General features: G+C 41.3%; 1 protein-coding gene across 2 annotated transcripts; it reads right to left on the minus strand.

The window, feature by feature from the left end:
• Window positions 1–205: 205 nt before the first annotated feature.
• On the minus strand, window positions 206–20,847 carry POGLUT3 (protein O-glucosyltransferase 3). Of its 2 annotated transcripts, none has more exons than XM_025893814.2 (8): window positions 20,624–20,847; window positions 14,755–14,952; window positions 12,375–12,661; window positions 8,500–8,716; window positions 6,667–6,863; window positions 5,581–5,775; window positions 4,190–4,294; window positions 206–2,752 (listed from the first exon to the last, which is right to left on the minus strand). In XM_025893814.2, exons 1-8 carry the CDS (start codon window positions 20,823–20,825, stop codon window positions 2,627–2,629), a joined length of 1,527 nt encoding a protein of 508 aa, XP_025749599.1. In that variant the 5' UTR covers window positions 20,826–20,847; the 3' UTR covers window positions 206–2,626. The 2 variants fall into 2 exon arrangements, with proteins under 2 accessions (XP_025749599.1, XP_025749600.1); XM_025893815.2 differs by lacking the exon at window positions 20,624–20,847 and adding an exon at window positions 20,191–20,465.
• Window positions 20,848–21,970: the final 1,123 nt, after the last annotated feature.

The following is a 21,970-nucleotide window of genomic DNA, read 5'->3' on the forward strand; positions in this document are numbered from 1 at the left end:
AAAGAGAGGGAGAGAGCACCTGTGAAAGCAGGGGGAGGGGCAGAGGGAGAGAGAAAATCTCAGACTCCCCACTGAGACTGGAGCCCACACGGGGCTCAATCTCAGGACACTGAGATCATGACCTGAGCCGAAACCAAGAGTCGCCACTCAATCCACTGCGCCACCCAGGTCCCCTGGTGGTTACAGTCTTTCTTAAAAACAGAAATTATCTTTTTCAAAATTTTATTTAGAAAATTTACTTTATGTAAAAAGTGTATATAATATGTCCCATGATATAAAATTCTAGACAGAGCAGATTTAAAAACAGCATAATGGAAAATATAAATATCCATTTTCTTATGTATATCTTTTGTGCACTTACAGTCTTTTCCTAGGTTTACATTTTTCTTTATTTTACAATCTGATTTTCTTACTTGTAGCAAAAACAAATATCATAGACAGGTATATAGCAAAAAGTAAAAATTCCCTTCTCTCCATCTCTTCCTCAGATAGTGGTAAAATCCTTCCAAACTTTCAACCATACAAATATATTTTTGTTTATTACATTCATGGTTTCACATTATACATGTTGTTCTGTAACTTAGTTTTTTCACTGAATACTGTAATGGAAATCTTTCATGATAGTACATTTAGAGCTACTTTTTAAAAATAGTTGTATTACATTACTTTATATATCAATAACTATTTAGCCAGTTCCCTCATGAAATCAAGGTGCTTCCAACATTTTACTAATAAAAATAATACAGCAACAAACATGCTGGCAGCTTATTTAGATAAATGCACTTATTGTATTTACCTGCATACCCCTCTCTTCCTTTCAAAAATCAGATTTTTTTAAGTTGAAGTATTGAAAACAACTAATGGAATATGTAGATATTGTGTGAATTCGAAGGGAAAAAATCAGGGTTTTAGTAAAACGATTTTATTAAGTTATATTCGTGTCAACAAACCAGAAAGCCACACAAAAATAACTTTTTAAAGACTATGACTGAGCTGGGCAGATGGAAAATTATCTAGATTGACTGCTGACTCCCTATGAAATTTTTTGAGAGTTCCACTTACTTTCTCAAACACATCCTTTCCTGTTCCAAGCTCAGAAGCTGTGTGGTGTATCTCAGTTCACTTTTAACTATCAGGCTTGTTTGGCAGCAAATGATAGACATTTTAAAAATTTAAGATATTTCTCACAAGATGCCATCAGCCACAAGGAAGGACCTGGGGTTGGTGGGCAGGCTGGTGTGAAGGAAGGCAAATTTTCTTTCAATAATCTCAGCTTTGACAAGCCCCAAACTCCATGTACAATATATGCAGGACATGGATTCATTAGTGTATGGTCCTAGTACAGCTGCCCTTTATTTTATACTCGTGACCTTGTATTTTTGTGGGTGTACAATTGGTGGGTGTTTTCCTTGGGTACTTGGTTTTGATGACACTGTTCTCCTAAATGTGGTTTTGCTCTTGTCTAGTTACACAATTCTGTGTTCTTCTTGAACCTTCATAAAAGGATATGACTACTTTAAAGTGGTTACATTGTTTCTCAGATTAAGTAAATATTTCAATTAGGGGAGTAAATATTTTCATACTGGGAGTGTAGCTAGCTCTTGCTTTGGGAGTGTGTCCTTTAGTGGAGTGAATCTTGGATTGGTGGTTTTACAAGGAGTGTGTAATGAATTTCTGGGCTATAAGGCTTAAGTTTTGACCCTGTCCAAAAAGGCAAAGGAAATTTCCAAAGTTTTTCTTGTAGCAATTCACTGAAACAGAGGAGGGGTGCACTCAGGATGCTTGCCTTTCTTATCAGCTTATTGGTGAATTCCCAAGGTACCAGGCTTACTGCTGTTTCTGGCAGATGTTTTCACGTGTCCCTTTTAAAGATTCAAAAAAGTAGTAGCGATCCCCATCTGAGTGTAGTTATCTTCCATCTATTCAATACATAGATAATGAGTGGTACCCACAGAAAGTTCTCATCTACTAATAATTGTGTTGTCCTTGATGGGTGTACCACCCAGATAGATTGGGAATTACTAGCTTATGGCATAATTTCTCCTTAATTTTGTCTCAGGCCTTGATAAAACTTAGCTAAAAAGATATGAGTGAGCTTTAAAAAAACGTGGCCTCCACAGTCTCCAAGCTACCTTTAACAAGGGAGCCATCAGGCTTTTCTTCCTTAATTATTCTTATCAGACCTTCCAAAAGGAGGCTTGCTATTACTCAATGTCCAAAGCAGCTTGTAGGAGGCGAAATTACGCAATAAGAGGGGAAGAACCCTGCACAAACATTTTTTCTTCATAATTGGAAGAGGGACAGGGAAAGTGAACAAGGGATAGAAACAAACTAAGAAATATGGTGTAAATAATTTCATAGTGATTTCTTTTTTTTTTCATAGTGATTTCTATTTTGGCAAGCCTCTCTATGACCCGCAAGTTTTCTGTTTAGAGCAACTGTGATATTGATAGCCGTCTTTACACAAAAGAAAATAATATTCAAAGAGGCCTGTACTACTTGCTCTCATCTTGCTCTGCCAGTCCACGTGAGTCTCCTCGACTGCGCTGCCCACAGCGCAGCCTCTGTCTGAAGGCTTGCATTCCATGTTTCACTGGCATTCACAGGAGTGTCCGTGTGAGCTGACTTAAAGCTCTTCTCTGAAAGGTCCTTCCCGGTGACACTGGCACAGGGACGTGTTATCATCTGGCTGAGGAACAAGTTCCATCTTATCACGTATTTTGGGTCTACTGGACTGGCGCTCAGCGTATTTCTGAAATGCGTGTTTGAAGGCAACTGAAAGATTAGTCCATGCTTCATTCCACTGGACCCTCCCTACCCCACTCAGGCCAGTGTTTCTAGCTGCTGTGTATCTTGAGACTAAAAACCAAAGGTCTGGTTTATTCCGGTCCTGAAGTTGCATTTTAACTTCAGGTTTTATAGGCACTAAGTGCAATATTTCAGAATCTAACAAGGAACCCCAATCCACAGTTGCATGTGTACCTAGGAAGCCTCCACAAAAGGCATGTCAAGCCAAGGGTCCCTACTTGAAATAGTGGCACCTCTTGGCATTTATCCTCCACTTATTAATGAATAATTACATTTGTTGAACACTCAAATCAACCAACAGAGATGATAAGCATCTCAAAATAAAGCTGGCAGTCCCACACACCCTTCCCTTTAGGCTCATAGTCACATACGTTTTGTAAATGGTGACAGACCTGTGTAATGTCCCTCTACTTTAGCCACTGACTGAAATATTCCTATAAATTAGATTTTGATTCAGTGGTTCTATATACATTTAGCTGTAGATTCCTGGTATTGGGCCAAACCCAACAAAACACTGACATGAGCACAGGAACCTAATGAGTATTTTAGAGGGAGAAACTCCTACTATTAATATTATAGGTAGACTAACAGAGGGTGTACAATTCATTCAAGGGAAAGGCTGACTTTAGTAAATGGTGAAATTTATCATTTTTATTTTTCTATGAGAGGGTAATATCCACAGGCATCTGAAGAAATGTGCTTTTTTATCTGTCCACAGAAAAATAAGTTTAGGTTAAAAACAAAAAAGCATTATTTCTTTTTTTCTTCTCTTCCTGTCTAGAATTTACTATGTGAAACACAAGATAGTTACCCAAAGAACCAATTCTTAGATTTTCAATAAACATTTGCACTTCAGTAATTAGGCCTGAAGTGTTAAAACCATTATAAATATATTTCACTTGTTTGTTTCCTACAGCAAGCTAAATATCTGCTGTCCATCCTACACTGTGATAGCAAAAGCATGAATCTTAAGTAGTAAGAACGAAGAGGCAGACCTTTTGAGTAGAGAGATGTTAATGATCTCTAGTCCAACCCCCTTATTTGGTCTCTGAGGTTCAGAAAATACCCAAATTAGGAATTCCATAAGGCATTTCATAAAAAGACTGGGGAGGTAGGAGGAGCTTTTAATTTGTATTTGCAAGGGTTCTATGCATTGTTTTTCATAATAGTGAGTGGAGATACAAATATGGAGACCACAAAAGGTCTCAGCACTATTCCCATCTCTCCATGGGCTGGGCCAGTGCTCAGCTTCCGGAGAGTTCCACTGGCTGACGCTCTGAGTCCTTTCAGGAAGTGAGGCACTCAGGCCCTGCATGGTATGTGAGGATGCCTGAGCAGGGGGGGAGGGGGTGTAGGGAGGAGATGGCCGGTAGGAACTAACCTGGAGCACTCTATAATAATAGCAGTAAACCCGGTGCGGCTGCAGCAGCTCCCTAGCAGCCAACTGCCCTTCTTTAGCAATCTTCTTGGCTTCTTCATCATTTTCCTGAAAAGGTTAAACACACACACACACACACACACTGAATGAAGAGTACTCCTGTGACCCCCCCAAAGAAGGCTACAGGTGAGTATGAAGCAGGACAGAGATGGGGTTGAATGTGACCAGCATGGGATGTGGGGCATGAGGAAGATAATTCGGAGCGAAGCTCTGAGAAATCGCCAAGGCACCTTCCTAGAGGCCTGTGTTACACAGAAGTGGTCACACATGTTTGGACCCTGGTCCACAGGCCCGAAGTGCCCTCCCCGCCATACGCACATCAGACATGCAGTCTCTCTTGTGACTACCCCTAGTACTGCCCTGGCTACCCGAGAAATTTAGGGCTCATCCTCTGTTCCCCCAACCTATAGCCTCTCTGCTTGATATTAAAATACAATCTGGAGTAGAATGAATCCTTTTTCATGTTATAATGTCTCTTAAAAACTCCATTTTAATATGCAGTCAGAGCCCAAAAGTTGTCATAAAATGGTACCTATGAAGGCTTATTGCTGTAATCATAAATTCAGCCATTAGCACCCACAGGCTGTTCCTTCAGTACCAGGAACGGTCACTGTTTCTAATTATACTTTGGAAAATAGCTAATACTCTACTGTGTTGCCCTTTAGAAAAGTCACTGACAAGCAATCCTGACTCTTTATAAAGGGTCACAGAAATGATTCCGCCTCAGGCACCTAGTCATTTGCATAACTGAATATTGCTTTTCAGAAACTTAGAAATAGAATGAAGTCTTACCCACGGAAGGGTAAATTTTTATAGTTTCATAATAAAACACAACAGCTTTGTAATATGTTTCCTTTTAAAAAAAAGAATTCTTATTTTATGGGAAACTTGTGATTCTTGGGATGTTGTATATAGCATGCATTCATTGTGCCTTTTTCCTAACTGGAGAAAAGAAGAGGGTATCATAATTGCCTCCAATGTCTTCTTGTGCATAGCGCACTCTAGCCCTGGGATTTTCAATCTGTCATTTGCATGTGGTGTGTTTTTGCTTGTGTGTATATGCATGAATAGTGATTCCTTCAGAAAAACCTATATTCTACATAATGATTGTCTTTAAATCTTCTAAATCTTCTAAAAACCCTCCAAAATGTTGATAAAGGGTATTAAAATGATCCTGTTGATTCTTTAGATATTTCAAGGGAACAAAAATTTCAGGAAATAACATTTCTTTTGACTAAATTATATCCAGTTAAATTGGGTCATGATGGAATTCATGTAAATAATCTTGGTAAGTTTGTTATTGCCTCAAGAAATTAAAATTGCAGTAAACTTACCTTGGCCCACTTAACTTTCTCTAGTAAATCACTAAGATTTCTTTTAATTGGAACATAATGTTTCCAAGGCTTTAGTGCCATATAGAAATGTTCATAATATGTCGAGTCCTGCTTCAAAACCAAACTGTCGCCCAGCATGAGGTACGGATATCTATAAGCCGCCACAGTCCCATCCACATTCACTTGATACTTGTACTGAAAGAGTAAAACAAACATAAACAAAGGAAACACTTAACAGCCATTTGCTTCGCTTCTGCTTGTCATCAACACTGTCATACTACATATAAAAGAATTATTTTCCACGTTCCGACTTCAGTGTTTAAAAGTTTTATACGTTATTTCGTACCTCACATTTTCTCTTTGTATTGAAATCATAAACAGCCTTGAGCAGGCTGATTTTAAGAAATACAATGCGTTTAAGGATAAGACAAATAATTTTAGGAAATAGGAATACCTATTTCAACTCTATGTAATGGATTCAGGTTTCTGTGACCTGGGAGGAAAATGTTTCAAAGGCTGTAGGTTTATTAAAGCTGACTCCTGGTAACAATTTACACTTTCATGTATACATTATTTCATTGGTTCCTTCTTCCCAGGTAAGTATGAAAAAGGAAAGCCTTATCTCCAGTGTTCAGTTCTAGAGTCGAGGAGACAGAAACCTGGAGAAGTTTAGGGACGGTGTGATGCTAGCCACACAAGATGTACCCCGTTTACCCATTTGCTGGATTAATAAGCCTCGCTTTACATTTCAAATTCACTTTTCATGGGAATTAAACCTCACTTGATCATAGTAATGTGAAGCAAGTATTATCATAAGCTCTTTTTTTTCTCTTTTTGCAAATGAGAAAATCAGTGTTCAGGTAAATTTATAAACCTCTATTCTCTGAGCTCAAATCCAATGTTCTTTTCATTATAACACACTGAAAAGAACAGGATATACTCACGGATTTAGTCATTAATATTTTCTTGAATAATCGGTACCAAAGAGTTTTCTAGCCAGTCAGATTTTGTCACATTGTTCACATCCCTATCATCACGACACAAGTTTATCACTTCATATCCATACAAGAAGACAAAAATGCATACCTTAAAGAAATCAAAGAAACCTATCAATTTAGCTTTTCCAAGCTCCTTTTCTTTCTCTTGGAAAAAGAAATATCCTGTAATTCCTGCATCTAGGAGCTCTGGATTTTCCTTGGACAGCTGTACCAACTGGAGCCTCTCTTCTCGGCTATCCCTACCTCTGAAGAAAGCTTTCTCTGTTTTATTGATCCAGGAAGGCCCTAGAAGTTTGAAGCCATAAAAAAAATACGATTATGAACTTGACATTTATAAAAACCGTTAGCATACTCATCTGTAATCTACCACTATCATTTAAGATATTAAAGCTCTTTGATCATCAACTCATCTTCTAAAAAAAGGTGCTATCTCCAAAAAATATGGGATCCAGTACCTTGCCTGAGATACTTTTCAGTTCAGACTTTTAAAAACAGTCCTTTTATTTGCTGTATCACATAAAAGAATGCTCCAATTTCACCTATTTTTTTTTAGATTTTATTTATTTATTTGACAGAGAGAGAGAGAGAGAAAGAGCACAAGCAGGGGGAGCGGCAGACAGAGGGAGAAGCAGGCTCCCTGCTGAGCAAGGAGCCCAATGGAGAACTCGATCCCAGGACCCTGGGATCATGACTTGAGCTGAAGGCAGACACTTAACCAACTAAGCCACCCAGGCATCCCTAATTTCACCTGTTTCTCTACCTGTGAGAGCTCACTTTTTGGATTGTCTGTTGTATGACATTAGGAGATATCCAAAATAACACTGGACCAAGTTCAAAGCAAAAGACATTCAATGACTTGGCCCACTCACAAGCTTCTTCCATTCTTTGTGCTTCACAATAAAAAAAATGGCTTTTGTTCTTAGATTGGGTGACCAGGACAAACTATGTAACTAAGTAACATCCACATCTTTAATCCCTAGGTTGTTCATAATTTTGAGCACATCACTTCTGAATACGGGGAAGACTTTGTCTAATAAGCTGTGAAATGAAAACATGAATATATAGCCCAACTGTGTGTGTGTGTGTGTGTGTGTGTGTGTGTGTGTGTGTGTGTATCTTTCTAGATAGTATTCTAGAAGAATTAATTTGTCTATTTCTATTATTCTAAAGAGAGGTCATTAGTTAACACCTGTTACTATTTGAAGGGATAAATCATAAAACAGAAACTGGAGGGGGTCACTCTCTCTGGTATTTTAGCACACTTCCCAGGAATTCACTGTTACCCAATAAAAAGTCAGTTTTCATTTTATGTTATCTTTAGGTAGTCTGCAAAGAGTCTCTGGTCGCATCTACTAAACGAGTCTACCAAATCACAATAAACAGGAACAGAGGTTGTAAAGACAGGCAGCGTTTATTCTATTCAGGGAGTCTGGTTTAATTCTAGAGCGTGTTATGCCATAAATGTAAAGCCATCAAAGGGGGGGGAGGAATTCAGATTTTGAAGGATCAAGCAAGGCAGAAAGAGGAAAGGGGAAAATTCCTTACTAAGTGTTGGAGGTAGTAATACCCAAATTCTGCTGCTACCATAATTCTCTCACATCCACATATCATTTTATATTTTTCAAAATGCTCTCTTCAGCAATATAAGGGCATTGAAGTCAGCATTAAGTGACAATTTTACCAAATATATATTTTCAAATGGTATTTACAAATGACCAACTCAAAGGAGACTCAGTTACAGTAGTTTTGGACAACTAGCCCAACCCACATATCTAATTTTTGGATTAGAAGAATCTTACACTGCTCTTTCTTCTTGGTTAGAAAATAAGAACAATGGTATTTAAATATATACCTTTGTTCTCTCCAACTGAACATTCTCTTTTTACCTCTGTTTTTCCTTTGAGAATAAACTTTAATTTACCTGTATTTCCCTGAATAGAGAGGAGATCATTGGTGACACCCCTCATCGCTTCGAGTGTGGAGTGGGTGATGTCATACGTTGGAAGGATAACATCCCGTGAATCCAAGGAGCCACACCATGAAATGATAGGTAAAGGGCCAGGGGTTTCATTCACTTTTCGATGCTCCAGAGGCCAATCTCCAAGATTAATATAAAATTCTATATCGGGGAGAAGGACCTAAATAAACAAAAGAAGAAACATGAGTGCTGGGAAGACCTCAGTTTTAGGTACTAAATGCTTCCATTCTTTGGCTTCTTAAAATATGCCTGATAAAAGTGAACATGTGAAAACAGCAGAAGAGAGAAGAATGCCTCTCAGTCATCAGCAGTATCAGAAAATCAAGGGTGAGGATGGTACATGGCAAATTCACTTAACCAGGAGGAAGTGCCCTTTGTTCAGAGGTGGCATTTAAAATTGCTTAGTGTTGGGGCGCCTGGGTGGCTGAGTAGGTTAAGTGTCTGCCTTTAGCTCAGGTCATGATCCCAGGGTCCTGGGATCAAGCCCCAAATTGGGCTCCCTGCTCAGTGGGGAGTCTGCTTCTCCCTCTGCCCCTCCCCCTGCTTGTTCCCTCTCTCTCTCGTTCTCTCTGTCAAACAAATAAATAAAATCTTTTAAAAAAATTCCTTAGTATTGGGGTGCTCAGCTGGCTCCGTTGGTGGAGCATCCAACTCTTGATGATGGGGTCGAGCACCATGTTGGGCACAGAGATTACTTAATAAAAAAATTTTTTAATTATCAAAATTGCTTATTATTATAGAAGTGGACATGGTATGGAAAGGTACGCATAAGTGGCTTCAAGAACCCTTTCTGTCAGCTGCCTGAGAATCGACAAGGTTAGAGCCAAGCACTTCTTTTCCTTCACTATCAAACCTCCACATCATGTCTACCTTTGCTTCTGGATTCTGCCACTCCGTGTGCATCCCCATGGTCAGTGCCTTACATGAGGCCCTTCTCTCATTTCTCGCCTGGATTGTTGCAGGAGCTTGCTCACTAGGTGTTCTGCTACTAGGCTCTCCCCACTCTGATCTGCTTTCACCTTGCTGCCCAAATTCCTTTTTTTTTTTAAAAAAAAAAACAAGAATTTATTTATTTATTTGACAGCGAGAGAGGGAACACAGCAGGGAGCCCGATGTGGGGCTCGATCCCAGGACCCTGGGATCACGACCTGAGCCGAAGGCAGACGCCTAACGACTGAACCACCCAGGCGCCCCTTGCTGCCCAAATTCCTAAAACCCAACTTAATGTCACCACCAAGGTCAACGAAACCTAAAGCCTGCAGGACAAGGTTTAAAGTCCCTGGCCAGAAAGCAAGGCCCTGTTACCATTTTCCACCGGAGCGTGGGCTGGTAAACTTTAGGCTACTCTCTGAAAATGTGACCCACTCTCCCATGTACTTCCCTTCTCACTTGGAATATTCTTCCCCTACTTATTCACTTGGCAGTCTCCTTTCTCGTCCTTCGAACCCAGACCGAATGTCACCTCCTCGATGGCTCGCCCTCCTCAGGCAGTTCCACCTGGGGGGCCTGCTTTTCTTACAGGCCTATCACGTTGAGGTGCGACTATTTGTATTCACATCCTACCTCTAACTTCCAAATAACAAAAAGCAAGTCCCACTAGAGTAGGCCGCTCAAAGTCCAGAGATGAGTCTCATTTATTTTGGATTTCTTCCCAGCCACTGGGCAAAGAACCTAGAACAAGAGGGAAGGCCAAGGGGTGTGACAATTCACCCTCCTCGCTTCCCTACTCTCATTTATCAGCTCGTTAATAAACTCCACACCAGGAGTTCTCACTATAGAACAGGGTTTCTCAATCTCAGTAGGATCAACATTTGGGTCTGGTAATTCTTTGCTGTGGGGGCTGTTTTGTGCACTGTAGGATGTTTACTAGCATCCATGGCCTCCACAGACCGGGTGCTAGTAGCAACCCCGAGTTGTGACAACCAAAACTGTCTCTAGACATCGCCCAACATCCTCTAAGGGACAAATTCGTCACTAGTAAATCCACTGCCATTGTGAGTACAAGGTGGAAATACCGGGCAGTAGGCCAGGAAGAAAGCCCCTCCTTTATGATCAAGTATCTTAAATATGCTCATATAGTGTGCTATGGGGATGGTGCGGGGGGGGGGCTGCTATTTAAAATAAGAATTAAAAAATAATAATAATAAAATAAAATAAGAATTGATTGCAACCCCACATTCAGCACACTTGGGAAATTGTATACCTCATATCACCGAAGTTGACTTTTGGTTTAGAAAACTACCCTGACAGTCTTTCTGGGTGGGAAAGGCAGAAAATGCTCATCCTTACCCTTCACTCCGCATGGTCAGGAAGGAGGAAGAACAAAAGGCAATTTGAGCTGCTCTGCTTAAGAGTGCAGTAAATGTGGAAAGAAGGGTTCAGTAGCGGGGTGGGGGTGCGGGAAATTGAGAAGTCTTCTGAGAGACAGAGGCCCAGCTGTATTCACGAAGAAGCCAAGACCTGAAGCCCGATGACGGGCAGTGAGTAATTCCCAGAGGCAAGGATGACTGAGTCTGATTAATACAGGGATGTTTATTTTTAAATGTTAGGGTTTTTGTTGGACTGCTTTTTACTATGCAATGGTACAAAAATAACCTCTCTGTTACTAGAATCTTCAACAAAATGTGCCATGCATGCTATCTTTTGAGGCGCTTAGGGTAAAACAAGGAAAAAGTGGTCAAAGTTCAAGTCATTTTCAGGTGGTAAGGACAAAACAGCTGCGGAAACTGGTATCTGAATGGGAGGAGTATTCACCACAACAGAGAATTTCAAGAAGTGACCTTGAGGGGCACCTGAGTGGCTCAGCCGGTTAAGCATCCGACTCTTGATTTCTGCTCAGATTGTGATCTCAGCGTTGTGAGAATGAGCCTTGCACCAGGAATCCACACTCAGCAGGGAGCCTGCTTGAGGATTCTCTCTCTCCCTCTCCCCCTCCCACCACTCTGTGTGTCTCTCTTTCCCAAATAAATACATAAATCTCAAAAAAAAAAAAAGTGACCTTGAGGCTCAACATGTCTGGGAGTCCACAGAAACCTTGGAAGTGTTCCGTAGGACCTACTTGCCTGAGATGGGGGCTCAAGCCACTTAATTTACAGGAAAGAAAGATCCATAAAGGGGGGAGACTTTATGAACACTCAGGTAGTGGACATCTTAAATTCACATTTCCAAGCTTAGAATCCATTTCCATCCTTTGCCACTGTTCTAAGCATCTCAAAGTTACAATGAAATAAGTAAACTCCAGTTCGCCCTTGAACAATGTAGGGGTTAGAGGTGCCGACACCCGCACAGTCTAAAATTTGTGTATAAATCCTGAATCTCCCAAAACTTAACAACTAGTAGCCTACTATCGACCAATAACATAACAGTTGATTAACACATTTTTGTATGTTATGCGTATCATATACTGTGTTCTCACTATAAAATCAGCTAGAGAAAAGAAACTGTTAATTAAGAAAATCATAAGGAAGGAGCGTCTGGATGGCTCAGTCGTTAAGCGTCTGTCTTCGGCTCAGGTCATGATCCCAGGGTCCTGGGATGGAGCCCCACATCAGGCTCCCTGCTCGGCGCAAAGCCTGCTTCTCCCTCTCCCGCTCCCCCTGCTTGTGTTCCCTCTCTCGCCATCTCTCTCACTGTCAAATAAATAAATAAAATCTTTAAAAAAAAAAAAGAAAATCATAAGGAAGAGAAATACTATTTACAGTACTGTCATGTATTTATAAAAAAATGCCCATGTATAAGTGCACTCATGCAATTCAAACCCGTGTCATTTAAGGGTCAACTCTGTATTGTTTCCAGAACCAGTGAATTTATTCTTATACCTTTCTTGCCAGTGACAGCAAAATCTCGTCCGAGAACATTTTGAAGTCTGTGTATTTCCCTAAAGATCTCCGGTAGACACGGTTATTGAGAATCGTGTAGTGAACAATGGCACCCCTCTCATCCCCAAACCTTTTTGGAACCTCATTTAGCATCTGCTGGAGATTGATGCTGGGGAAGGAAGCGAAATCCTTTGCAATCTGTGGTTCCCTGGTTGGACAAGAAAGAGTTCTCTGCCAGGCCTGAGGATCCTCTTCAGGACACTCACAGTACTCATGGTACACTGGTCCTAGGGAAGACAAAGACATGAGTAATGCCATACTCCATTAACAAACACCTCCACACAGGGGGTTGTTTCTGCCCCTGATAGGAACACGGGATGACTTCTTGCTGAATTCGAAGATTCTCCAGACAGGGATAATATATATTTATATTATATATTTAATATTTAATATAGTTATAATATATAAGTTAATATATTATATATTAATTATATATAATTAAAACTATTTTAAATATAATAATATAATATGTTAAATATAAATATGTTTAATATTTAATAAATGTATTTAAATATATTTAACTTAATATAAAGTATAAAGATTAACATAATTTTATAAAAACTTTAAAAAATTATTTATGTTTCTTGAGGATTTCTACTTCAGACCAAGATGAGTAATATGGACCAATTTACCATTCTACCTGAAACTACCAAAAAAAGAGGCAAAATATATGAAACAGTTTTTAAGCCACCGGACACGAGGCAGTGAGGGACCGTGAGTCTGAGAGATGGGAAATAGATGAGATGAGCCCTACAGTTTATAAACTTACTGCCTAAGGGGGTTTCCAGGTTATGGAAACAGGGAGAAATGTAGGCAGAGCCCAGCAGTCTCACTGAGTTGAGGGGACAGAGCTGGGTGTCCAGGGAGAACAAGGCAGCTGGTATTTGTAGGACACGTTCCCTGAAAGGAGAGAACCACACAGCCAGAAAACTCCAGAGATCTGCAAAAGGTTCCCCTTCAAGTATTTAGGGTTTCTGAGGAGTGTATATAGGCAAGGAAATTATCCAAGACAGGGAAAGAACATCCAGAATGATCGGACGCAACAATACCCACTGGTCATACAGGGTTGGGAACAGTACCTGTTCACAGCAGGCCGACTGGGAAGCATCCTAATTGCTGGGCCTTAGGCTAGAGTAGGCAGAGAGGTATTGCCTGAGTGGTGGGGAATAATTAGCCCTAGACTAAACATGGTTCTGGTCTTGCCTAATGAATTGTAAAAGCAATTTGAAAGGTTCAAATTATTTCCAAGTAATTTCACTGCATTCCAGAAAAACGATCAAGAAGATGAGAGAGCAACAAGAGATGAAAAATACACTGGATACAATTAATGGCAAGTTGGACATTGCAGAAGGAAAGATTAGGGAACTTAATGATGCAGCAATAGAAAGTATACAAAATGAAATGGAGAAAAAAAAAGAATTTTAAAAATGAAAAGAGCATCACCGAGCTGTGGGATAATTTCAAGCCTGATATAGGGGTAACTGGAATTGTGGGAGGAACTCTGGAGTAGAACAGAAAAAAAGTACTGAAGAAATAACAGCCAAAATTTCTCTGGATTTAATGAAAACTATAATCCCAAAGATCTAAGAAGCTCCAAGAACCCAAGCACAAGAAACATGAAGGAAATTACACCAAAGCACGTAATAATCAAATTGTTCAAGAGACTTAAAGAGAAAACCTTGAGCAGTATAGAGGAACAGCAGATATGCTGGACGTCAGCAGATACACTGTTGCAAAAAATGCAAGTAAGAGGACAGTGCAGTAACATCTTTAAGGAGACAAAACCAACCCTGTTAATCTACAATTCTATATTTAGTAAAAATGTCTTTCAAAAATGAAGGCAAAATAAAGACTCTTCCAGACATTCAAAAGCTGGGAGAACTCATCACCAGCATTCTCACACTAAAAGAAACGATAATGGGGATCGTTGAGCAGAAGGTAAATGGTACTAGAAGGAACTGTAGATCTATATAAAAGAATGAAGAGTGCCAGACATGTTAACTACCTGGGTAAATACACAAGATTTTCTTGCTTATCGTTCAAATTTCTTTAGTTTTTTTCCCCACAAAATTCCAAGTTAAATTGAGCTCCAGGAGGAGTGCCTGGCTGGCTTGGTCAGTAGAACACGTGACTCTTGATCTTGGGGTAGCGAGTTTGAGCCCCATGTTAGGTGCAGAATTATTTACAATTGAACTCCAGAAGGTACGCATACCATGTTCACTCTTTTGTACATGACTTCAAGGTCATCATAAGCCATTTTGAAAGTCATGGGGTCTACACATATAAGGCTGGCTCTGGATTGTATAATATAATCACTTACCTTTCAAAATATAAGGAGACTGAGCCACATGTTCATCACCATAAAGGACCTCTACCTTCAGCCCTTCGTTGACAGTTTCATACATCCTATATCGCATCAAAAATGTCCCATCATTCCTGTCCAGAGGTTTGGGGACGTGAATCCGGACTAATTCTTTAGGTGAAAGAGATTTGATTACTACTTTGAATAGTGTTTGACCTGAAAAAAAAAATATATATATGTAACTACTATTTCATGGTTATTTTGTCTTACCAATTATTGGATAGGTGTCTCTACACCAAAGTTACTTTTTTCTCTACCATCAAAATAATAACAAAATAATTTTAGTTTGGAAGGTCCTTGAGACCAAGAACCATGTCTGGGTTGTGTCTTGAAACCAAAGATCTGAGTCAACATTTGATTCATTAGTCATTCAATAAAGATATACTGAATGAAAAAAATCAGTACTTTAAAAAAGCAAGGAAGAGATGAACTTTTTGCCTCTTTGCTCTTTTCTCCTTTGGGTAGGTTTAAAGCAGCCCAGATACTTAAAAATCCAAAAACTCTTAGAATGACAGAGCTCCAAGACAATCCAACTTTCTTCTATAAAATATATACCAGCTTTCTTTGTAAACCATTTTAATACCTAATAACCCTCATTTCTAAGGAAATTTTCCTTTGGTTAACCCAAATTTCCAGTTATACTTCTAAGCCTATTTCCCTAAGTAGAGAAAGATTATAGCTAGTTACTAGACTACACAAATATCAGACACACACACACTTTCACACACCTTTGTAAATACTAGAGTTTACTTCTCTAAGCTTATTTCCTCAGGCTGAATTGAAAGTTATACTAGGACGATCTAACATCATTTTCAACTCCAAAATTCTGTGGGTTTTCTGGAAATTCTAGGGTAAGTAATACCCACTTAGTAAACTTTCCCTTCTATTTTTGTAGTATATGAGCTGACTGATTTAGGCTTTGAAACAATACTGTTGTGATTAATATCATTGTGATCCAGAAATAAATGTTGCGATATCTTTCTTCCCAGAGTCCGGTGGATGTATCTGCACTCAGCACAGATCTGATCCTCAGGAGCTTTGAGAATAAAGATCAGTTAATGTCCTAACCACAGTTAATCACTATAGCAAAGGCAAATGTTTTTTAAAAAGTGGTGAATCCTCTGAAATTCACAGACCTGGCAAAAAATAGTGGTGATAAAAGTAGTTTTTCATTTTACATCTATCATATTATCAAATTAAGCATATTTAATATATATTTTTTGAAATTACTGAAAAAATTTCTTTCTCCTACTCTTAGTTTCTAAATCTTGTGAGTGAAGTTTCTACTCTCTTTTGATCTTCAAGGGTTTTATTTTTTTCTTGTGGGTCAGGAGAGGTGTTCTTCGGTCTCTTCAATTTCATAATCGTAATGTAGTGTCTGACAACTTGCTGTTAAATAATGCATTTTGACATCCCTTAAACAAGTGTGATAAAATTATGAAAGAAATCTGCTAAAATAAATGAATTGTACTAAACATAGGGGATGTTGTAAGAAAAAAGGTAATAATTTAATATGAAATTATTTAAAATGTTAGCCGTTTACCTGAAATGCTTAAATGAAATACATTGGTCATTGCCTTGTGTTATTTCTCACTTGATTTTAGAAAGACAGCGCAGTGTGGCAGACTGCAAATCAGGCAGGCAGAGCCTGGGGACCAGGAAGCAATTCCTATAATTTTCTCCCCAAAGTTGAACCAGTACAGAAAAGTTCCAGTGTCTTGGTCAAATAGTCCTGTTCTCCATAAACTTATGATTGTAAATAAACAAACAGATATAAGACAAACATATGAATGATTCTGTGATCATTTTGGAAAGAAATGGATTTGCAGAAAAAAACTAGTTCCAAAATGTTTCATTATTTTTAAATTCAAAGTATTGGACTAGATCTGTATTGTCTCTTCCAGTTATAAATTTTTTTGTCCCTGAAATAGCATTTAAGAGCTACATTTCAAAATAAATGTATAAAACTAAAATAGAGCCATTGGAAATACACATTTTAAATGTTCAGGTATTTTTATAGGAATCTTTCATGCCTGTGTCCTTGTTGGCATGAAATTAATGTTAGAATCAACACAAAATAACAATGGTCAGGACTGAAAATAGAAAGAAGCAATTTTAACCCCATAAAAGAGAAAACGAGAAGAGTGCAATTTGAAATTGCTTCAGATGGAAGGAATGTGAATTCTCATTTGCCCCAAGGGCTAACATAATGGAACAGACTTGAAGCTCAGCTTGAATTTTTCTACTTCATCGGTTCAAATCTTTTTAGGAGAGATAGCTAATGGAATGAGAATGCAGGGACTAGGTAGATGAAGGAGTTAGCAGTATCAAAGTCTTACACCATTAGAATCAGAACTTTTGAAGACTTTAGCACTTATCACGGGCCAGTCCCTGAGCTTGAGATTTTCATTTGCATTTTCTACCTTATTTGTTTCCTACAAGAATTTGTAACGTGGGCATTGTCAGCCGCATTTTACAGATCAGGAAATCAAGTCTCCAAGAAGTGAAGTAACCTGCCCAAGTTCACCTATATATGAGTAGCAGAGCCAATATTTGAATACAGCTTGAATCCTTCTTTCAAAGCCCACCCTGCATCCACCTTGTCATGCTGTGTCACGTTAGTGTATTGGTTTGCAGAATTCCGAGTTGGAGGAATAACCTCTGGCACCCTTAGAACAACAGAGTCACTGTCTTTCCTGTTGTTCAGGAAGATTATTAAGGCTCTGCAATCGTAACAAGCGTCAACCCCACATGGCCAAGGAAACCGAGTCCCAGAAGGCCACACTGTTGCCTTGAGGCTACATGTCACTCTCCAAAAATGCCTCGCGGCCCTGCTGACCATGGATGGATGCTCTCTAGGAACTTACTGAAAACTGATGCACGACAATCATATGACGGGAGATTTAATTCAACGGAAAGAGGATGAGTGTCTACTCTTGGCTCTGACACTTAACGGCTGTGGGGCCACAGGCAAAACATTTCAGCTTCACTGAGCCTCAATGTCTTAGGTGTAAAGTGAAGAGTGTAATATCTAGCCTTCTTACTTCACAAGACGAATAAGGATGACAAGTTAAACAGGGCACAGTTTAAAACACGAAAGTGCTACCAAGTAGGAGGTACGATTATTTTATGAAGATATCACTACTGATGAAGGTAAAGGAGGACTGAGTAGAATCTGAGTATTCGTATCCAGCCATCTCGACAGATTCCAACCACCCTCCCTCTACGCCTTCTTTTCTTTTCTCTATGGTATTTATAGAGCATCTCTGCCGGGCATTATGTCACATGCTGGGAATATAACAATATCAATAGGTTTTGCCTACATTCATAATAGAAGGAAATACCCAGTTTAAGTCAGAAGGGAGTAAAAACAAAGACAGAGATAGCTTCTTTCTCCTATATCCAAGGTCACAGACTGCCCACTTTCTGTCTTTGGACTCCAGTTGGAGATCCTTTGCTTTAGAACTTTCAAGGTCACACGTTTGCAATCCAGGTACCTGGAGTTGCACAGCATACTAATGATATTCAGATAAATGTGACAGTTAAATGGGAGTGATAATTATTAAGAGAATCTTGGTAAGTTGTGTAAGAAGCTCTTTGTCTTGAGAAAAAAATGCCCTCCCCTTTTTTTTCATTTAGTTCTTGGAGAAGGAAAAATTTCAGGACTTGCAAGCGAATGATGGTGGCAGGTGTAAAAACCTGGTTGTGTGAGCTTTTCAAAACTCCAGGGCAGCCTTTTAATGGAACCTAAAAATCCAGTGGCATGAGAGGAAATAGGGAGAATCTAAGGGTATGAAATTGAGGTTGTCTGAAAAGACTTGCTGAAAGTCTTTTTGTTTTTTATGACTTTTTTTTCCTGATCGTAAAAACATTAAGATTATTTTGGGGGAAATTTTTCTTGGGAAAAAGGAGAGTGAAAAAAAAATCCTTATTTTCTTGCTATAACTACTGACAACACTAATGAGAGTTAAGGTTCGTCTATTTATTATAAAATTAAAATGAAACTATATAATTTTTCCTTTTTAGTCCATCCATAACCTAGGATAAGCATTATTAAATAACACTTTCAAATCTTACTTTAAAATTAAAACAAATTCTGGTTAAAACATATAAAATTGATCATCTTAACCATTTTTAACTGTACAGTTCAGTAGTGTTAAGTAAATTCAGATTTGGGGGCAACAAATTTCTGGATTCAACAACTTTTCATTTCCCTCCTCCATCAGCCCCTGGCAACCACCATTCCACTTCGTTTCTATGAATTTAACTACTTTAGATATGTCATATAAGTGGAATCTAAAATGTTAATTTTTAATGGGCTGTCAAATATGCTATCACATGAATGTACCACACTTTATTTAGCAATTACCTCAGAGGTGGCTGGTTAAATTTGCTGTAATAAATAACGACAATGTGGCAAGAATTTCTTGCACAGAAATCTTTGACCACGTTCTGATCATTTTCTCAGGTCAGATACCTAGAAATCAAGATTACCAGAAATAAAGGGCACGGACATTGCTGTTGAAACGTATTTTTTGTATATTAGGTTTGTAAATATTTAAGACTCTTGGTACATTTGGAAAACAGCTTTCCAGTAACATTTTAGCAATTTGTGCCGCCGCCAGCAGAGGATGAAGGTCACTGGGGAGAGGATCTCTATGCCCTCTCGACAGCTTTGAGTACTGCCACTTAAAAAAAAAACTTTGCCGATATTTTTTGATTAAGGAACAGAATTTTATTTGAAGGTCTAGCTCTTTCATTAATAGTAAGATTAGCAGCATGTCACTTTGGATCATGTAACTTTCTTTTTTCCTGTATAAATTAATTTTTCCTTCGTTCTCCCTTTTCTTTCTAAATCTTCCCCCTCCCCATTATAACATCACAAAAGGACTTTTAGGAAAGAAAAAACTATAAAGGAGAAAATACACCCCATAGTGGAAGACTTCGAACCTGGGTTTAAGTATTTTTTTTTATTCTGGTCCTTAGGGCCATGGAAAGTCTTTCTAAAACTAAAAGTTTAGTCATAGCTTCCCGCGGGCAGTGGAAAAGGCGCTGGGGTATTCTGATTGTCTCTTTGTTGATAAAACAGGGTGCCAGGTGGCTGGACACAAATGAGACAGAGATGAGCAAATCCTGACTGGCAACAACTTGAACCTAGCAGGGCAAGTTGCAAGAAGTTGCAGAGGCAAGGCGAGCGGGAGACCGTGGAAGGGCGCCGAGACAGAAGAGACTCACGGACAGGGCCCACCCTTGGGAGGCGGAACAGCTGAGCGCTACAGGGCCTCACTCATTCCCCGAGAACTCCAAGGCCACAAGCTGGCACGCAAAAGCGCTTCCTTTGTGCCCCCAGCTCTGCCGTTGCCTCGGCAGAGGAGTTGGCTGTTTCAAACCCACCCGGCCTCCACCGAGTGATCCGACGCGACTCCTGGGGCTTGATGGCTCAGCTCGCGGAGGAACTCCCTGCGTGCTGGAACAGCGCGGGAACACGGTCCCCGGCCCGTGAGTCACGCGGCCTTCATCAACACCCCGGGCGCCGGCCGCGTGGAGCGCCGGCGCCGCACCTGAACCGCGGAGCGCCCCGCGGAGTTCCTTCCTTCCGACTTCTGCAGCGACGCCCGCCGCCCGCCGCCCGCCCGCCGTGTCCGGGGAGGCGGGGGCAGGGGAGGTGGCCTGAGCCGAGGCAGGGCGACACTCGCCCGGGGAGAGACGCCAAGCAGGCGGCGGGCGCACGGCACGGGGGCGCGGGGGGGGCGGGGGCCGGGGGGCGCGGGCGGCGGCGGCGGCGGGGGGGGGGGGGGTGACGCAGAGGCCGGCGGCTCAACGCTACCTGGGGGCGAGCGAGTGAGGTTTTGGCCCTCCGAGTTCACGGCCTGCAGGTAGAAATAGCGGACGGGCAGCACGACGCCCGCCCGCAGCCCGGGCCCCCACACCAGGCTCCGCGGCGCGCTCACCGGCGCCTCGGGGGCCCCGGCGGCCACGAGCAGGGCGAGCTGCAGCGGCAGCAGCGCGGCCCGCGGGAGGCGGCGCATGGTCGCCGAGCCCGGGGTCCAGCTCAGCGGCGGCGGCGGCGGGGCGGGGCCGGGCTCCGGGGGCCGGGCTGCGGGGGCGGGCCCGTGCTCGGCCGCCCGCCGCCCCGCCGCCGCCCTCTCCGGGCCCCAGCGCCTTGCGCCCTGCGGGGGGCCGGCGAAGAGCGCGTCGGGTCCTGGGGACCCCGCGGAGGGGGTCCGCTCGGTGAGGCCGAGCGCCCTCGGCCGCCGAGACCTGGTCTCGCCCGGTCCGCACCTCCGGTTGCCGGAGCTTGTCAACTGTGTGGAGGAAACCGCTTTGAAAGGACACCAACACGGTGGTGATGGCCGTGGGGCGAGCGATAGGGCCCCGCAGCGAAGAACGTCCATGTCCTTTAGGGAAATGCCTTTAGCACAGGAGCTTCCCTGGGTTGACACGGTGCAGGGCAAATGTCACGCCACCTCTCACAGGTGTATTCACACCAGCCCCAACCTCATCCTGCGGTCCTCTGTTCTGAGATTCTCTCCCTTCTCCCCAATCTCCTTCCCCTACAGTTTGCTTTTCTCAACGCGTGTGTTCTGAACATCCACTAGGTTAGGGACAAAACCCAAGGGAGCAGTTAGGCACTGGGGTATCAGAATTCAGGGTGGACGAAGGACTTGCCTTGAGCCTGGTGGGTGAGCTTCACCTCTGTCAGGTGGCTCCTCTCCTCTGGAATTGATGAGGTGTGACTGGTCTTGGTCACTCCTCGGAAGCTGGAGGTAGGGACCAGGAAGAGACTGGCAGGAGCCCTAAGCACTGGCAGCCACTGTCTGCCTTTTCCCCCCTGACCTCTTGATCCACATTTGTTAAGTATTTTCGCTTCTTTTATTTGCTTATGGTTCGAATCTGTTCAAAGAAAATAAGCATTCTGCTCAGGCTGGGGAGCCAGGGGGAACCCAAAGTGCAGAATGAATAGAGGGATTCTGCACCCTCTTGACAGAGCTCAATCCAGAAATGCCAGAATCAGGCACCTGCTGTTCATCTCCTGCCTTTAATTGGGTTACTCAGCATTCTTGCTATGACCACCTTTTACTAGGGCAAAATCCTTCCCAGTTCTCTTGACCTATTTTAGTAATACTGAGCAGAGGTTGTAGACAGTGTTCTTTGTATTTTGGAAAGATTTTCA

Source organism: Callorhinus ursinus, unplaced genomic scaffold (genome assembly GCF_003265705.2).
Source record: "Callorhinus ursinus isolate GAN/ISIS: 27379988/994484 unplaced genomic scaffold, GSC_fseal_2.0 scaffold19, whole genome shotgun sequence".
NCBI classification, from domain to species: Eukaryota; Metazoa; Chordata; class Mammalia; order Carnivora; family Otariidae; genus Callorhinus; species Callorhinus ursinus.

Bases quoted from the DNA above. Each gene is read 5' to 3' on its own strand.
- POGLUT3 (XM_025893814.2), bottom strand. From the start codon at position 20,825: ATGCGCCGCCTCCCGCGGGCCGCGCTGCTGCCGCTGCAGCTCGCCCTG. The intron at 12,662-14,754 runs GTAAGTGATTAT...TGTCTTCCCTAG, and splicing joins GTCTCCTTATATTTTGAAAG to GACCAGTGTACCATGAGTAC. The intron at 2,753-4,189 runs GTTAGTTCCTAC...CACGCATTTCAG, and splicing joins ATTATTATAGAGTGCTCCAG to AAATACGCTGAGCGCCAGTC.